Source organism: Mesoplodon densirostris, chromosome 4 (genome assembly GCF_025265405.1).
Source record: "Mesoplodon densirostris isolate mMesDen1 chromosome 4, mMesDen1 primary haplotype, whole genome shotgun sequence".
Lineage (NCBI taxonomy): Eukaryota > Metazoa > Chordata > Mammalia > Artiodactyla > Ziphiidae > Mesoplodon > Mesoplodon densirostris.
The window spans coordinates 149605810-149624696 of NC_082664.1; the positions used below are offsets into that span (position 1 = coordinate 149605810).

Here is an 18887-nt window from a genome sequence, read left to right on the forward strand (position 1 = left end):
GCCATCTGTATGTCTTCTTTGGAGAAATGTCTATTTAGGTCTTCTGCCCATTTTTGGATTGGGTTGTTTGTTTTTTTAATATTGAGCTGCATGAGCTGTATATATTTTGGAGATTAATCCTTTGTCCGTTGATTTGTTTGCAAATATATTCTCCCATGCTAAGGGTTGTCTTTTCGTCTTGTTTATGGTTTCCATTACTGTGCAAAAGCTTTGAAGTTTCATTAGGTCCCATTTGTTTATTTTTGCTTTTCTTTCCATTACTCTAGGAGGTGGGTCAAAAAAGATCTTGCTGTGATTTATGTCAAAGAGTGTTCTTCCTATGTTTTCCTCTAAGAGTTTTATAGTGTCCGGTCTTACATTTAGGCCTCTAATCTATTTTGAGTTTATTTTTGTGTATAGTGTTAGGGAGTGTTCTAATTACATTCTTTTACAAATAGCAGTCCAGTTTTTCCAGCACCACCTATTGAAGAGACTGTCTTTTCTCCACTGTATATCCTTGCCTCTTTTGTTATAGATTAGTTGACCATAGGTGGGTGGGTTTATCTCTGGGCTTTCTACCCTGTTCCATTAATCTATATTTCTGTTTTTGTGCCAGTACCATATTGTTTTGATGAGTGTCACTTTGTAGTATAGTCTGAAGTCAGGGAGGCTGATTCCTCCAGCTCTGTTTTCTCCCCTCAAGATTGCTTTGGCTATTCGGGGTCTTTTGTGTCTCCATACAAATTTTAAGATTTTTTGTTCTGGTTCTGTGAAAAATGCCATGGGTAATTGGATAGGGATTGCATTGAATCTTTAGATTGCTTTGGGTAGTGTAGTCATTTTCACAATATTGATTCTTCCAATCCAAGAACATGTTATATCTCTCCATCTGTTTTTGTGTCATCTTTGATTTCTTTCATCAGTGTCTTATAGTTTTCTGAATACAGGTCTTTTACCTCCTTAGGTAGGTTTATTCCTAGGTATTTTATTCTTTTTGTTGCAATGGCGAATGGGATTGTTTCCTTCATTTCTCTTTCTGATCTTTCTTTGTTAGTGTATAGGAATGCAAGAGATTTCTGTGCATTAATTTTGTATCCTGAAACTTTACCAAATTCATTGATTAGCTCTAGTAGTTTTCTGGTGGCATCTTTAGGATTCTCTATGTATAGTAGCATATCATCTGCAAACAGTGACTGTTTTACTTCTTCTTTTCTAATTTGTATTTCTTTTATTTCTTTTTCTTCTCTGATTGCTATGGCTAGGACTTCCAAAGCTATGTTGCATAAGAGTGGCGAGAGTGAACATCCTTGTCTTGTTCCTGGTCTAGAGGAAATGCTTTCAGTTTTTCACCATTGAGAATGATGTTTGCTCTGGGTTTGTCATGTATGGCCTTTATTATGTTGAGGTAGGTAGGTTCCCTCTATGCCCACTTTCTGGAGAGTTTTTATCCTAAATGGGTGTTTTGTCAAAACTTTTTGTCAAAAGCTTTTTCTGCATCTATTGAGATGATCATATGGTTTTTATTTTTCAATTTGTTAATATGGTGTATCACATTGATTGTTTTGCATATATTGAAGAATCCTTGCATCCCTGGGATAAATCCCACTTGATCATGATGTATGATCCTTTTAATGTGTTGTTGGATTCTGTTTGCTAGTATTTTGTTGAGGACTTTTGCATCTATATTCATCAGTGATATTGGTCTGTAATTTTCTTTTTTTGTAGTATCTGTGTCTGGTTTTGGTATCAGGGTGATGGTGGCCTTGTTGAATGAGTTTGGGAGTGTTCCTTCCTCTGCAGTTTTTTGAAAGAGTTTGAGAGGGATGGGTGTTAACTCTTCTCTAAATGTTCATTAGAATACACCTGTGAAGCCCTCTGGCCCTGGACTTTTGTTTTTTGGAAGATTTTTAAACACAGTTTAATTTCATTACTTGTGATTGGTCTGTTCATATTTTCTATTTCTTCTTGGTTCAGTCTTGGAAGGTTATACCTTTCTAAGAATTTGTCCATTTCTTCCAGGTTGTCCATTTAATTGGCATAGCGTTGCTTATAGTAGTTTTTTATGATGCTTTGTATTTCTGTGGTGTCTGTTGTAACTTCTCCTTTTTCATTTCTAATTTTATTGATTTTAGTCCTCTCCCTGTTTTTATTGATGAGTCTGGCTAAAGGTTTATCAATTTTGTTTATCTTCTCAAGGAATCAGATTTTAGTTTTTTTTTTTTTTTTTTGCGGTATGCGGGCCTCTCACTGTTGTGGCCTCCCCCGTTGCGGAGCACAGGCTCCGGACGCTCAGGCTCCGGACGCTCAGGCTCAGCGGCCATGGCCCACGGGCCCAGCCGCTCCGCGGCATATGGGATCCTCCCAGACCGGGGCACGAACCCGTATCCCCTGCATCGGCAGGCGGACTCTCAACCACTTGCGCCACCAGGGAGGCCCCAGATTTTAGTTTTATTGATCTTTGCTATTGTTTTCTTTGTTTCTATTTCATTTATTTCTGCTTTGATCTTTTTGATTTCTTTCCTTCTGCTAACTTTGGGTTTTGTTTGTTCTTCTTTCTCAAGTTACTTTAGGTGTAAGGTAGGATTGTTTATTTGAGATGTCTCTTTTTTCTTAAGGTAAGATTGTATTGCTATAAACTGCCCTCTTAGAACTGCTTTTGCTGCATCCTATAGGTTTTGGATCATCGTGTTCTCATTGTCATTTGTCTTTAGGTATTTTTTGATTTCCTCTTTGATTTCTTCAGTGATCTCTTGGTTATTTAGTAACGTTTTGTTTAGCCTCCGTGTGTTTGTGTTTTTTACTTTACTTTTTTTTCCCTGTAATAGATTTCTAATTTCATAGCATTGTGGTCGGAAAAGATGCTTGATATGATTTCAATTTTCTTAAATTTACTGAGGCTTGATTTGTGACCCAAGATGTGATCTGTACTGGAGGATGTTCTGTGTGCATTTGAGAGGAAAGTGTAATCTGCTTTTTTTGGATGGAATGTCCTATAAATATCAATTAAATCTGTCTGGTCTATTGTGTCATTTAAAGCTTTTGTTTCCTTATTAATTTTCTGTCTGGATGATCTGTCCATTGATGTAAGTGAGGTGTTAAAGACCCCCACTATTATTGTGTTACTGTTGATTTCCTCTTTTATAGCTGTTAGCATTTGCCTTATGTATTGAGGTGCTCCTATGTTGGGTGCATATATATTTATAATTTTATAATATATTTTTATAATATAGTTATATATAAGTATAATTTATAACCTAAATTATACTGTAATTTTATAATATATCTTCTTCTTGGATTGATCCCTTGATCATTATGTAATGTCCTTCCTTGTCTCTTGTAACATTCTTTATTTTTATTTTTTATTTTTATTTATTTATTTTTTTTGCGGTACGCAGGCCTCTCACCATTGTGGCCTCTCCCATTGTGGAGGACAGGCTCCGGATGCCCAGGCTCAGCAGCCATGGCTCACAGGCCCAGCTGCTCCGCGGCATGTGGGATCTTCCTGGACCGGGGCACGAACCCGTGTCCCCTGCATCGGCAGGCGGACTCTCAACCACCGCGCCACCAGGGAAGCCCAAGATTCTTTATTTTAAAGTCTATTTTATCTGATATGAGTATTGCTACTCCAGCTTTCTTTTGACTTCCATTTGCAGGGAATATCTTTTTCCATCCCCTCACTTTCAGCCTGTATGTGTCTGTAGGTCTGACCTGGGTCTCTTGTAGACAACATATATGTGGGTCTTTCTTACGTATCCGTGCAGCGAACCTGTGTCTCTTGGTTGGAGCACTTAATCCATTCACATTTAAGGTAATTATTGATATGTATGTTCCTATTACCATTTTCTTAATTGGTTTGGGTTTCTTTTTGTAGATCCTTTTCTTCTCTTGTGTTTCCCACTTAGAGACGTTCCTTTAGCATTTGTTGTAGTGCTGGTTTGGTGGTGCTGAATTCTCTTAGCTTTTGCTTGTCTGTAAAGCTTTTTTGATTTCTCCATCGAATCTGAATGAGATCCTTGCCAGATAGAGTAATCTTGGTTGTAGGTTCTTCCGTTCATCACTTTAATATATCATGCCACTCCCTTCTGGCTTGTTGAGTTTCTGCTGAGAAATCAGCTGTTAACCTTATGCAAGTTCCCTTGCATGTTATTTGTCATTTTTCCCTTGCTGCTTTTAATAATTTTTCTTTGTCTTTAATTTTTGCCAATTTTGATTACTATGTGTCTTGGCATGTTTCTCCTTGGGTTTGTCCTGCCTGGGACTCTCTATGCTTCTTGGACTTGGATGGCTATTTCCTTTCCCATATTAGGGAATTTTCGACTGTAATCTCTTCAAATATTTTCTAGGATCCTTTCTCTCTCTTCTCCTTCTGGGACCCCTATAATGTGAATGTTGGTACATTTAATGTTGTCCCAGAAGTCTCTTAGGCTGTCTTCATTTCTTTTCATTCTTTTTTCTTTATTCTGTTCTGTGGCAGTGATTTCCACCATTCTGTCTTCCAGGTCACTTATCCGTTCTTCTGCCTCAGTTATTCTGCTATTGATTCCTTCTAGTGTATTTTTCATTTCAGTTATTGTATTGTTCATCTCTGTTTGTTTGTTCTTTAATTCTTCTAGGTCTTTGTTAAATATTTCTTGCATCTTCTCGATCTTTGCCTCCATTCTTTTTCCGAGGTCCTGGATCATCTTCACTATCATTATTCTGAATTCTTTTTCTGGAAGGTTGCCTATCTCCACTTCATTTAGTTGTTTTTCTGGGATTTTATCTTGTTCCTTCATCTGGTACGTTGTCCTCTGCCTTTTCATTCTGTCTGCCTTTCTGTGAATGTGGTTTTCGTTTACAGGCTGCAGGCTTGTAGTTCTTGTTTCTGCTCTCTGCCCTCTGGTGGATGAGGCTATCTAAGAGGCTTATGCAACCTTCCTGATGGGAGGGACTGGTGGTGGGTAGAGCTGGGTGTTGCTCTGGTGAGCAGAGCTCAGTAAAACTGTAATCCACTTGTCTGCTGATGGGTGGGGCTGGGTTTCCTCCCTGTTGGTTGTTTGGCCTGAGGTGACCCAGCACTGGAGGCTACAGCTCTTTGGTGTGACTAATGGTGGACTCTGGGAGGGCTCACGCCAAGGAGTACTTCACAGAACTTCTGCTGCCAGTGTTCTTGTTCTGAGGTGAGCCACAGCCACACCCTGCCTCTGCAGGAGAACCTCCAACACTAGCAGGTAGGTTTGGTTCAGTTTCCTATGGGGTCACTGCTCCTTCTACCTGGGTCCTGATGTGTACACTACTTTGTGTATGCCTTCCAAGAGTGGAGTCTCTGTTTCCCCCAGTCCTGTCAAAGTCCTGCACTTAAATCCCACTAGCCTTCACAGTCTGATTCTCTGGGAATTCCTCCTCCCATTGCTGGACCCCCAGGTTGGGAAGCCTGACGTGGGGCTCAGAACCTTCACTCCAGTGGGTGGACTTCTGTGGTATAAGTGTTCTCCAGTTTGTGAGTCACCCACCCAGTGGTTATGGGATTTGATTTTATTGTGATTGTGCCCCTCCTACCATCTCACTGTTTCTTCTCCTTTGTCTTTGGATGTGGGGTATCTTTTTTGGTGAGTTCCAGTGTCTTCCTGTCGATGACTGTTCAGCAGTTAGTTGTGATTCTGATGCTCTCGCAAGAGGGAGTTAGCACACGTCCTTCTACTCTGCCATCTTGAACCTCTGTTGTTCCCTTTCCCAATGATTTTAAATTATTTTATTTATGATTCTTTTTCGGTATTTGTTTCCAGGAGAGGTTTTTGTTTTTGGGGTTGTTTTTTTCCTGTAATGTCTTTTTTGGGTCTTGGTATTAATTTTACACTAGGTTTATAAAACAAATTGAGAAGTATTTCCTCTGTTCTTATTTTCTGTAACAGTTTGTGTGAGGTTGCTATTACTTGACTAGTCAGATGTTTTATTCCCTTATGTGTCAGTTTTGTTTCAAAGAATTTGTCTATTTCAACTAGCTTTTTGAAAGTTATTGGCATAGATTTTTTTATAGTATTGTCTTATTTCTTCATTGTGTGGAGAATCTGTAGCGAGTCTTCTTTCTCATTCCTAATTTTGATTATTTGTCCCTACTCTTTTTTTTCCTTAATCAGTCATGTTGGAGGTCTATCAGTTTTATGAGACTTTTCACAGAAACACCTTTTAGCTTTATAAACCACTTTAAAGTAGTTTCATTCTCATATCATTAATGTTTGCTCTTATCTTTATTGTTACCATCTCTCTACTTTCTCCAGATTCAATATGTTATTCTTCTTCTAACCTTTTTTTATATAAATTTATTTACTTATTTATTTATTTTTGGCTGCATGGGGTCTTCATTGCTGCACCCGGGCTTTCTCTAGTTGCGGCGAGTGGGGGCTACTCTTCGTTGCAGTGCGTGGGCTTCTCATTGCGGTGGCTTCTCTTGTTGTGGAGCATGGGCTCTAGGTGCACATGCTTCAGTAGTTGTGGCAGGGAGGCCCAGTAGTTGTGGCTTGCAGGCTCTAGAGTGCACACTCAGTAGTTGTGGCGCATGGGCTTAGTTGCTCCGTGGTATGTGGGATCTGCCTGGACCAGCGATCTAACATTGGCATTGCCAATTCCAATCCCCTGCATTGGCAGGTAGATTCTTAACCACTGCACCACCAGGGAAGTCCTTTTCTAACTTTTGGGGATGGCTGTTTAGATCAGTGATTTTCATCCAGTTTTTCCATAACATATGCTTTTAACTCTATAAATTTCTTAAAGTATGCTTTAGATTTTGTTCCACAAAGTTTGATGTGAAATCTTTTTCTTCATCATTCAGTTAAGTTGCATTGTAATTTCCATAGTGATATATATGATATAGTGATATAGTGACTTATAGAATATTTAGAAGTGAAGCATCCAAGTATGTGGGAATTTTTAAGTAATCTCATTTTACACCTTAATTCTACTATAGTCAAATAATGTTATATTATTTTAATGTTTTGAAATGTTAATGTTTTAATGTTTGAAATTTGTTAAAACTTAATTGTGGCTCAGAATGTAGCAAATTTTGGAAGACTATGATATGTAGTCTTCTGATGTTGGACACAATGTTCTACATATGTCAATTAGGTCATATTTATTAATGGTTTTATGCAAAATTATAACCTTACTGATTTTTGTCTGCTTATTCTGTTAGTTACCACAAGAGACCTGGTAAAACTATCACTATGACTATGCATTTGTCTATATTTTTTCTGTTTCTTGTCAATTTTTGAATTATATATTTTGAGGCTAGGTGGTTAGGTACACTCACATTTAGAATCATTACCTCTTCTAATGACCTGACCTCTTTATCATTGTGAAACTATTTTCTTTCAGCACTTTGAAGGTATTGTCTCATTGTCTTCTGGCTTCCATTTATTCTGTTGAGAATTCAGCTGTCAGTCTTATTTTTGTTCCTTAGAAGGTAATGTGTCTTTTTTCTTTGCCTGCTTTCAAGTGTTTTCTCTTTGTTTTTGATTTTCATCAATTTGACTCTGATATAATTAATAACTTTCTTCTGCTTGAGGTTCCTGGTGCTTCATGAATCTGTAGCTTGATATCCATCATCAGTTTTGGAAGATTTTCTCATTTATTACCTCTTCAGATATAGCTTCTATCTTATTCTCTTTGTTCTCTTTTTCTGGGACTACAATTATACCTTTATCTCAAATGTCTAATTTCCATTTTCTTTTTATCTGTCAGTTTGCTAATTCTCTGAATAGGTGTATATAATCCAGAAGTCAGCAGATTATGACCAGCAAGCTGACCAACTGTCTTTGTAAATGAAGTTCACAGCTACCCCCATTTATTTATATATTACTTGTGGCTGCTTTTGCATTACACCAGCAAAGTTGAATAATTGCAACTGAGATAACATGGCCTGAAAACTCACTTTTACTATCCGGTTCTTTAAGATAATATTTGCTGAACCCCAGTCTAGTCTACTAAGTCTACTCATTGAGAGAATTATTTAAATTATTTTGCTTTTTATTTGTACAATCACATTTTATTTTTGTTACAGTTTCTTTGTTTCTGGTGAAATTCTCCATCTTGTCATTTAGTCACAGTATCTTTGTCTAAGTGTTCTTAAAAACAGAGCCTGAGGCGAAAGCTATGTGCTAACACATGTTTTTTGACCATGGGAATAGAATGAGGTGTTGCTAGGCCCTCAAGCCGGGAAACAAGACATGAAGCCAAGGCCAGAGTTATAGGAAATGGTAGTGGTATACTTACATTTTTAAGTTTCTATCAGTTAATGCCCATATCTGGATTTCCTATTTTTCTGATTATATGTCTATTTTCTCACCTTTTTGGTTGGTGTTAAATTTTATCTTTGTTGTATATCTAGGGTTAAAGTTTTGCTGCATATAGTAGAGGAAAGATTATAGATACCATTTGAGACTGGATTAATTATTGCTTCTAGAAGACAGGTTAGCAGCTAATCACCTTCATCCATGGGACTGAAATAATTTGAATCTGGGCATCATTCCCTTTGAAAACTGGAATATTTCCAGTATTTTTTTTTTGGCTGCATTGGGTCTTCGTTGCTGCACGCGGCCTTTCTCTAGTTGTGGTGAGTGGGGGCTGCTCTTCGTTGCAGTGTGCGGGCTTCTCACTGCAGTAGCTTATCTTGTGGTGGAGCACAGGCTCTAGGCACGCAGGCTTCAGTAGTTGCAGCATGTGGGCTCAGTAGTTGCTGCACATGGGCCGTAGAGCACATGGCCTTCAGTAGTTGTGGTGCATGGGCTCAGTAGTTGTGGCTCATGGGCTTTAGAGCACAGGCTCTGTAGTTGTGGTATACAGGCTTAGTTTCTCCGTGGCAAATGGGATCTTCCCAGACCAGGGCGTGAACCCGTGTCCCCTGCATTGGCAGGCAGATTCTTAACTGCTGCACCACCAGGGAAGTCCTTTCCAGTCTACTCTTATTCCTAGGATACAGCTTTCTGGGGTCCCAGCTGAGAGCCTGGGCTGTTTACCAAGACTCCTCACCTTGGCGGGCCTGGAGCTCCAGGTTTTGCTGCCTCAGCCACTTGAGTCTGATGACAGGCCTGCTCGGCTTCTCAGCTGCTCAGTCACCACTTGTAAAATAGAAAATGTCTTGAGCAGAAAGGTGGTACTAAAGGTGGTACCAAATGTTATGCTCACATGTCTGGGCTTCCTTTGTGTCTGTGATATTGGTCCTGCACATCCTCGCTACTATGGTAGTTTTCTGATGCCTTCAGATACATTAAAAAGTATTTTATGCAGCATTTTTACTTATTCTCAGTGGGAGGATTCATCAGAAACAAACCGTTCTTCCATAGCCAGAAGCAAAACTACTTAGAAGTCTTTTCTGTGCTATCCTCATCCCATCACTGTAACCCTGCCCCTCCCTCCCTCCACACACATCTTGTGTCTGGAATTTTTCACCATTTTATAATTGTATAATTTCTTTTTACCGTTTTATAATTAAATACATCAAAGTTTTCTTTTTCGGTCAACCCTTATTTAGATTTACTAATAAGCTTTACTGATTTATTTCATCATTACTGCTTCTTACATCTCACTACTTTCTTGTGGATTTATATTACTTCTTTTTCAGTATATCCTTTCATAGTTTTTTTTTTTTTTCCTAGTGAGAGTTTCTGAGTGGTAAAGTTTCTGTCATTTTTTGTCTGAGAAAAACTTTATTTCACTGATTACTGATTGATAATTTGATCATAGTTTGTTTATAAGTTGACAATTGATTAGCAATGAATAATTTGGTTGTAGAATTCTAGATTAAAAATTATTGTCCCTCATCACTTTAAAGGTATGCTTTTGTTTTCTTGCATCCATTATTGCCTGTGAGAAATCTGATGCCATTCTGATTCTCACTCCTTTGTAGGGAATCATTTTTTTTCTTTCTGATAACTTTCAGAATTTCTCTTTGTCCTTGTTGTTGTATTCTTTACAATGTCTGCTCAGAACTTTATGAATATTTTTAGACTGAGTACTTCTGTTTTTCTTAAGGTCTAGGAAATTCTCAACAATGATGTAATCAAATATCACCTTTTCATTATTTTTTCTATTCTTTCTCTTGAACTCCATGTGATGCTGGCATTTCTGGATCTATCTCCCACAGCTTAACCTTTGTTTTCCCTCTCTTTTTCTCTTTGTGTTGTGTTGTGGGACTTTTCCTCAATTCATTCATTTGTTCAATCACGAGGGAAGGAAAAAAAAAGTAGGGAGAGGACTTGCTGCCTGAGTAAAATATCCTGAAAGTAAACTTACCTCTGTCTATAACTGCTTGCTCACTCTCAGTGGTGCCCCTCCTCTATTTTAATTAGATACTGGAAGGCTTCTATGCAAACACCATGGATTTGTGTACATTTGAGTTTCTATAGTTGTGCTTTCAGAAGGATCTGCTTAAAGATGCTTAAAGATATTGTTATTATAAATGTAAGAATCGCAGTTTGTGCCATGTTGTAAGCAAACCCAGATTACATTTCCTGTCTCATTTCCTGTTCTCATGGAAATTAAAATCAAATGTTAATCAAATGGAAGAAAAATAAAACAAATAAATAAACTAAAAATACACCTACATTTTTGTGAACTCATTCACAGGCATAGAATTATCTGGAAAAATGACTCCAAGGAGATTGGTCAAAGATCTTCTGAGATCCCATCTATGACAAATCTAATCGAAATGCTGTCACGTCTTAAAATTCTGGGAATCTTCATGTACCAGAGTTTATTGTGATAGATGTGTTTGTCTACGTAGGTGACTTGTGTTCACCTGATGTTGAAAGATGTTAAAGGCACTAGCTCCTTGCATGCGAATATGTTATCAAAGTTGTCTCTGTCCAGACCAGGTACACTGCGGCCAAGGACAGCGTGGTCCAGTTCTTCTTTTACCAGCCAATCAGTCATCAGTGGAGACAAACTGACTTCTTTCCCTGCACTGTGACATGTGGAGGAGGTGAGGCACAGACTTTGTTCATGAATATTTAGAGCTCAGAGTTAGAAATGACACGTTTGCTTTTTTGAAGCTGACTTTAAAAGTTAGCGTGGTACTACCAAATGTAAAATAGATAGCTAGTGGGAAGCAGCCGCATAGCACAGGGAGATCAGCTCTGTGCTTTGTGACCACCTAGAGGGGTGGGATAGGGAGGGTGGGAGGGAGGGAGACGCAAGAGGGAGGAGATATGAGGATATATGTATACGTATAGCTGACTCACTTTGTTATCCAGCAGAAACTAACACAACATTGTAAAGCAATTATACTCCAATAAAGGTGTTAAAAAAATTAGCATGGTAATTAGAGATGTGTAACCACACAGCATCTTACTCAGTGGCCTGGAATGCAGTGGTTTTAATGAATGTGCGTTTGTTTTATTCTTGAACATAGGTGAAAACGGGATTTAGAAAACACCCTTTACTTTGGGCAAAGAGCTGGAAACATGTTTGCATGTCTCTCATGGACTCCAAAATAAAAGCCAAGAGATAGGGGGGATTTTTAATTCTTACCCATCAGAAAAACAAATATCTCTTTCTTTTTAATTTATTCCCTAGCTCTCACACACAGAGAGACGTTCTCATTTGGACACCTAAGTTAAAAGAGAACCTTTCCATTCTGGGAGGGACATGTATAATGGGACTAAGCTTATTAGTTCAGTTGATTCAATTCTTGGGAGGAGAATAGATGTTTCTCATAGCTGGTGCCCAAGGAAAGACACGATCAGTCCTGCTGGAACCTACATTGGAAGCACCTGGCTGTGTGACTGTCCACCAAAGGTAGCATTGACTGTAAGGACAGAAGGAACATTTTAGGCTCCTTTTGGGGGTCTCCCAATATCCTTCCACTTTCTGTACACCGGCAGAATTTCAATACGTTTGTTCATAATGTAGGAAGGCAGTCTGCCTTATTTCTTTCTCTTTTAGCTATCTCTGTACTGCTACAAAATTAAAGAGGAAAATTAATTGTCTCTCTCCAAATTATAAACACCTGTATGCTCCTTGTCTCCTCCTAGAAATATGTTTCCATTTAGAGCAAAGATTTTTTTCTTTAACTCAAGGAGCTGTAATCTCATTCTGTTATTGTCTTGGGGAAAAATAAAAACATACACATAAAACCCACAAGGAAAGCATTACCAAAATTTAATTATGTTAGTAATCAAATCTACATGATTTGTGTTAAATGGCATTTCAGGGTTTTTGGTGTAATCAGGAAAATTAGCTCGCTGGTCTCCAAGGTATTTGGATGGACTTTCCTGGTCTTGTCTGCAATCATCTATGTGGGATACTTGAGATTAGTTTGGAGAAAGTACCAAGATTGCCACTGTCATCTGATATTGCAGACTTTCTGGCAGATATTGGCACCCAAGTAATATTTTATTGACTCCATTTGGATTTTCGTTCCTGTGGTTTTGACCTTGCTTTTTATAACGCATACCAGTCTGTCCTTCTACACTCAGCTTTCATTTAAACCTTGACTTGTAGAAAGCTGTCTATTGGTTTATAAAACCAGATTCCTCTCAGCAGTCGGACCTTTAAATGTATTTTTAGAACTTTAGACCAGTTGGCTGAGGCTGAGAACTTAACTTTGGGGTTTGTTTGTTTGTTTTTTGTGTGTGTTTTTTTTTTTTTTTTTTTTTTTTTTTTTTTTTTTTTTTTTTTTTTTTGGTGAAGAGCTTATTCTGGTTTTGAAAAATTACTTTTTAAAAAACTTAACATGACACTTATGTAGTGACAGGAAACTTGGAATCAAATCTTTCCGGAGGTTAGAAGCATCATGTTGTGAGTTGTTTTTTAAGTTTATAGCTTGTGGAATGTTCACTTTCCTCAGAGACTGTACAAATTGAATTTAATAGAATCAGGAATAAGTCTCCATTCCTTCTTCTTTGAAGGCTTATGAGGCAGAGGGAGATGTAGGCGGGGATGGTTTTGTTCCTCTCTGTATAGACAATGCTTATTTTCCCAGTTAGAAAGTTTATTGTCATCAGAGGTACCCCTAGGTACCCCAGGACAGGAAATAAGTAAAATATACCAGCAATGGAATATTTTACAGAAGAAAGAAGCAACAGTACAAGGGTAGTTCTCAGAAATGTAATGTTGAGTGAGAAAAGTAGAAAACAGAACAGGTCTTAAAACACAGTATCATTAATTTAGTCAAAACAGATACACACAAAACAAAATTCCATAAGACAGATGTATATTTAAGGACATATAAACAATAAATAGGTGTCTCTGGGGGATTGTAATGGGAGTGGTGGTGGGAGAAGAGAAAGTATACGGAAACAAGAGAACCTTGCACAGTGCCAGGATGAGGAGACGTGACAATGGATAACTATCTTCTGTACCTGAGCTTCAAACAGTTTCAAAGGCGTCTATTGTAACTTTTAGTTATAAGTGCTAGGAGTACTTATAACTAATCAGTTCAAGTAGTCATTCTCAATCTTGGCCACACATATTAGTCAACTTAGAAGAACCTGAGAGTCTTTTTTAAAAAGTCTTTTTTTTTTTTTTTCTGCTGCTGCTGCACCATATCACCTAGCATTTGTCTAGAGATTTACATTTTTAACAAAGCTTTGACACACATGACCTTATTCGTTCCCCATAACAACTCTAAACCTAAAGTAGTTCGGGAAACTGAAAATAACACTCAATCCAATTGTTAGCTCTCCATAGGTGCTTTGGCTAAAGAGCCTTACCCCCTTGGGATTAAGCAGTGGGCATCTACTACCTGCTTCTACTACCCCACAGCCTGGGAATAAAGGAACAATGTTATTTCTTTGGTCTCAACGCAATCATGGCAACGCAATCATGGCAACAGAAAGCACCCACTCCTTCCACTTTGACCAGTGGAAATGCTGATTTCTTGGCTGCAGTGCTTCTGATTTAATTGTTCTTGGCTGCAGTGCTTCTGATTTAATTGGACCAGGAAGGGACCTGGGCATTGGTGTATATTAAAGCCTCCCAAGTGGTTCTGTTATACACCCAGGGTTGAGAACCACTGAGTTACGTTTCTTAAAGAGGAATAAAAAAGTGTGTGGCAAGTGATAACTTTGCCAAGTAAACCCCAAACGGATGCGATCTTCAGACTTTCTTGTTCTGCTGCTTTAGGGTATCAGCTCAATTCTGCTGAGTGTGTGGATATCCGGTTGAAGAGGGTGGTTCCTGACCATTATTGCCATTACTACCCTGAGAATGTGAAACCAAAACCAAAACTGAAGGAATGCAGCATGGATCCTTGCCCATCAAGGTTTGCATAACTGCCCATACCCTTTTTCCTTTAAAAAGAAACAAATCAGCTGCAGCTGTGACTGATCCACCCTTGCCAGGCAACACATTGCCATTGCGTGACCTTGAACGTACACTGGTGGCAGGTACCTGTATTCACATTTATAACCGTGGTCAGTAGGAGTTAGGCTCATCAGCTTACTCAGTCTAGTTCTCTCTAGCGGGCTATGTGTCCATGTGCTGTGATCTTTGACTGTTTATAATGAACCTCTTTGAGCATCTCCTACACATACAGCATGAACATTCTCTTCATCCAAGTACAGTGTCTAGTCCATTTGCCAGCCGTAAATATTAGTAACTCACCATTTTAGCTTTTTTTTTTGTGGTACGCAGGCCTCTCGCTGTTGTGGCATCTCCCGTTGCGGAGCACAGGCTCCGGACGCGCAGGCCCAGCGGCCATGGCTCACGGGTCCAGCCGTTCCGCGGCATGCGGGATCTTCCCAGACTGGGGCACGAACCCGTGTCCCCTGCACTGGCAGGCGGACTCCCAACCACTGCGCCACCAGGGAAGCCCACCATCTTAGCTTTTTAAACTGGGTCACCAATCACCATGTTTTGACTTTTGAAGTGTACACATTAAATTCAGTATAAATAATGCATGGTGCAAGGAAGTGAAGAGTTTTAATGCCAGAGCAGTAAAGCTATGCATAAACTATCCTGCTGCATAATTTAGTACCTGATGATTGGATTGCCTGGGGAAGTTTCCTGGCTTTACTACAGTATCTTAAAATAACAGCATACTGTCAAGTCCCAGAATCCCCCACTTATCTGCCAGCTGGCTAAGGCAAAAGTGTGCAAGTGGAAAAGGAAGCATTCTCAGTGGATTTCATTTCCTATCACGAAGCTGTGCATGTCCTGTAATCCCAGGTGTATGTAATTATTGATAGAGGCCTTTTCAAAAGGCAAATTCTGTGAAACAAAATGGTTTTCTAAAGATCCTGCTAATATGACAGTGTGTTAATATCATTAATATATTTTATCAGACTAACCTGCTAAGATGATAAAAGGTAATAAATAGATTTATCTAAACTAAGAGAAACTCTTGCCTTTGATGACTACATATTACTAGTTCCATTTTCTACATTTTCATATAGAATTGGGATGTTGTGTGTCAGAGATTTTCCTAAAAATTAAGGAGATCGTGGCTGAATTTTGGGGGAAATGGTTCATAACACTCGGCATATTTAGTTTTTAATTTGAAAGAGCTCTGTCTTTTGGGATGTCACACCTGTACTAGTCAAATGAATAAATATGTTAATTGATTAGAAATTATATTCTCACAATGATTTCATTTGTAGCGATGGATTTAAAGAGATCATGCCCTATGACCACTTCCAACCTCTCCCTCGGTGAGTTACAGGTTTCCTTTTTCTTTCTGTAATATGCTCTAAGTAATTTGCAAGGAACTGTAGTATCTGTAGCAATAGACTAAAATGTAAGAGGGGCAGTTATTAGACCTTTCACAGAGAGATAAGGGAACACAGACTTCAAGTCCATAAGAAAGATCTTTCTATGAATTATATGGAATAGGCTGGCTCAGAGGGTGATGTTTTCTGTCACTGGAGATGTCAAACGTATCTTGATAACTGGGTATTATAGAGGGACCTCAAGCATTGCAATTGATCAGAAATTTGCATTCCCTTTTATACCTAGATGACTAGGATGGTTCTTTCTGACTTTGAAATTCTATGATTCCCTAGTAATGTTGTCCATTGGTGTTTTATAGTTTAGGGACTGTTTGAAGATGCTTTCACACCCTATAGTTTAATTTATTTGATTCTCACAATGGCCCTGTTGTGGTAATACACGAGGGCAGGTGTCTTACTCCCATTTGACAACAACCTTCGGGTCAAAGGAGTTAAGTACCTCGTGACTGCAGATTGTGTGTAGCAGTTAAGATTAAAGTCTTAAGGTTCCAATTCTGTGCTCTGTCAACCGAACCACAACTGTTATCCCAAGGCTGTACTTTTTGCAATCAACTTTGCAAACTTGAAACAGGCAACAAATAAATAATGTGTTTTTGTTTGTTTGCTTTTGAGCTGGGAACATAATCCTTGGACTGCGTGTTCGGTGTCCTGTGGAGGTGGGATTCAAAGACGGAGCTTCGTGTGTGTGGAGGAGTCCATGCATGGAGAGATACTGCAAGTGGAAGAATGGAAGTGCATGTATGCGCCTAAACCCAAGGTTATGCAAACCTGCAATCTGTTCGACTGTCCCAAGTGGATTGCCATGGAGTGGTCTCAGGTAAGATTTGAGTACATGCCACTGTTTTTAGAAATTAATTAATTTTTGGCTGCATTGGGTCTTGGTTGCTGTGTGCGGGCTTTCTCTAGTTGCAGCGACTGGGGGCTACCCTTTGTTGCGGTGTGTGGGCTTCTCATTGCGGTGGCTTCTCTTGTTGTGGAACACGGGCTCTAGGCATGGGGTTCCAGAGTGCAGGCTCAGTAGTTGTGGCGCACGGGCTTAGTTGCTCCGTGGCATGTGGGATCTTCCCGGACCAGGGCTCGAGCCTGTGTCCCCTGCATTGGCAGGTGGATTCTTAACCACTGTGCCACTGGGGAAGTCCCGAGTACACGCCACTTTTTAATTCAATCTCAGATTTTAATGATTATTTGCTATGCTCCCAACACTGTACTGGGCAACTTGGGGGAGGCAGAAGTTGTATATGAACGGGGTTCCTAGCCCCAAAGAGCTTAGGAAGAGCCAGTTGGAGGACAGTGTAAGAGAGAACATTGCAGGCATCAACGCAGGTAAGAACAATTAATTAAGAACCGTAGTACATCTGAACGGAACAGGCATTGGAGCAGAGTTGACTGGGAAGTCTTTGTTGCCTTTGTAGTGCTTGACCCATCTTTAAGATTTAACCAAACGAGAGCCCAGTGAAGACATCACTGTGAGGTAGGGCCAAGCCGAGACGGCTGAGCAAAGGCAGAAATGACACAGAATGACTAGATGTTGAAAAAGGCCCTAATTCACCTCGATTAAAGAGAGAACCGATGTTACTAAGAATTGGAAGATTGGGGCTTCCCTGGTCGCACAGTGATTAAGAATCCGCCTGCCAATGTAGGGGACACAGGTTCGAGCCCTGGTCGGGGAAGATCCCACATGCCGCGGAGCAGCTAAGCCCGTGTGCCACAACTACTGAGCCTGCGCTCTAGAGCCTGGAAGCCACAGCAAGAGAAGCCACTGCAATGAGAAGCCCGCGCACCACAACGAAGAGCAGCCCCTGCTTGCCGCAACTAGAGACAGCCTGTGCACAGCAACCAAGACCCAATACAGCCAAAAATAAATTAAAAAAAAAAAAGAATTGGAAAATTCAGATGGAGATGATAAAACTGACATTAGAGGTATGTTCTTAGTCTGGTGGTTACTAAGAAGCTTCGCTATTTTTGTTGAAGAAAATAAATGTAATATATTTTAAGTAATTGGGGCAATAGACTGATGCTGGGAAAGACCAGAGGCAGGCAGCCTATTTGGAAGCCATTGAGGTGTCAGGTGGTGGGAAAAGAGAAAAGGGCAACATCACAGAGGTATAACAAGGCCTTGTGTTAGGTTAGCTTAGTTTCCTCTCTAGGGAGATGAGCAAGTAAACCTCTAGAGCAAATAAAGTGCAGTTGGATTAGTCAAAAAATTGCAGGTATTGGTATTTAATATTTTAAGCTTAAACTTTTAATTTACTAGAGGGTGAGACATAATTGACTCATGTTCCTTTAGCTCTTTTGAGTGATCCCTACATATTTAGTTCAACACACACATGCATTCACCTATTTATTTATTCAGTGTGCCAGCTGCCATCCTAGGGAGTAAATAAAACCTGCTTCTACCCACCCCCCCGCCAAAAGCTCATAATCCAGCTGCAGAAACCATACACACAAATGAACAGTTATGATACAGTGTGACACTGCAGTGAGCTGTATGATGTCCTGTATGGCCGGCACACAGAGGTGGGGTGATTCACTCTACCTGAAGGTGTCAGAGCAGGCTTCCGAAAGGAGGAAGCACTTGAACTGAAACTTGAAGAGTAGAGATAAGTGAGTTTTCTGGGTGAAAGACCCACTTCCAGCCCCAGTTTACAGATGCTTTCTCATCACAGTCCTTTTCTGATATCCCTGGCTCAAAATCATCACCCCCTACTGCTTCATTTGTACTTAGTAGGGCAGTAGTTATCCATCCTTTTTTGTTCACATACCAAAAGAAGTTTGGAAAATTACATACCCCTTTATATATATTTAGGTTGACATCTAAAATTTTTATCACAAGTTTAAATAAAAAAAAATCAAAGAATGTCATTTCTAACACGTCTTGAAGGCTGACATTTTAAAATAAAAGTGTTATAGCATTAAAAAAAATACGTCCAGTAGAATGTAAATGCCATGATGGTTTCTATCCTTGCCATCTTCCATTTTTAAAAAGTATATGAACAAGCTCTTGAATAATTTGAATGTTTTGCATTATTTTCCCCTTGAACTCACATTTTCAAACCACTCCCCCCCCCACAGAATTTATCCTAATATAATGTACTTTTATGCTTTAAAGTCTTTTATTGGTTACCCTATTCTACTTTTCTCTAAGAAAATACGTGTAGCAGTTGAAATTAATTTATTTTAATTTCCTATAGCTGTAAGGCTTTAAGT

At 39.3% G+C, this 18887-nt stretch overlaps 1 protein-coding gene across 1 annotated transcript in view; it reads left to right on the top strand.

Annotated features, from left to right (window-relative positions):
* ADAMTSL3 (ADAMTS like 3) overlaps positions 1 to 18887 on the top strand; it is a 377697-nt gene that overhangs the window by 207212 nt on the left and 151598 nt on the right. Inside the window, 4 exon segments of the mRNA XM_060097479.1 lie at positions 10822 to 10933; positions 14077 to 14215; positions 15552 to 15602; positions 16293 to 16497. Of these exon segments, the coding sequence (XP_059953462.1) occupies positions 10822 to 10933; positions 14077 to 14215; positions 15552 to 15602; positions 16293 to 16497 (507 nt within the window).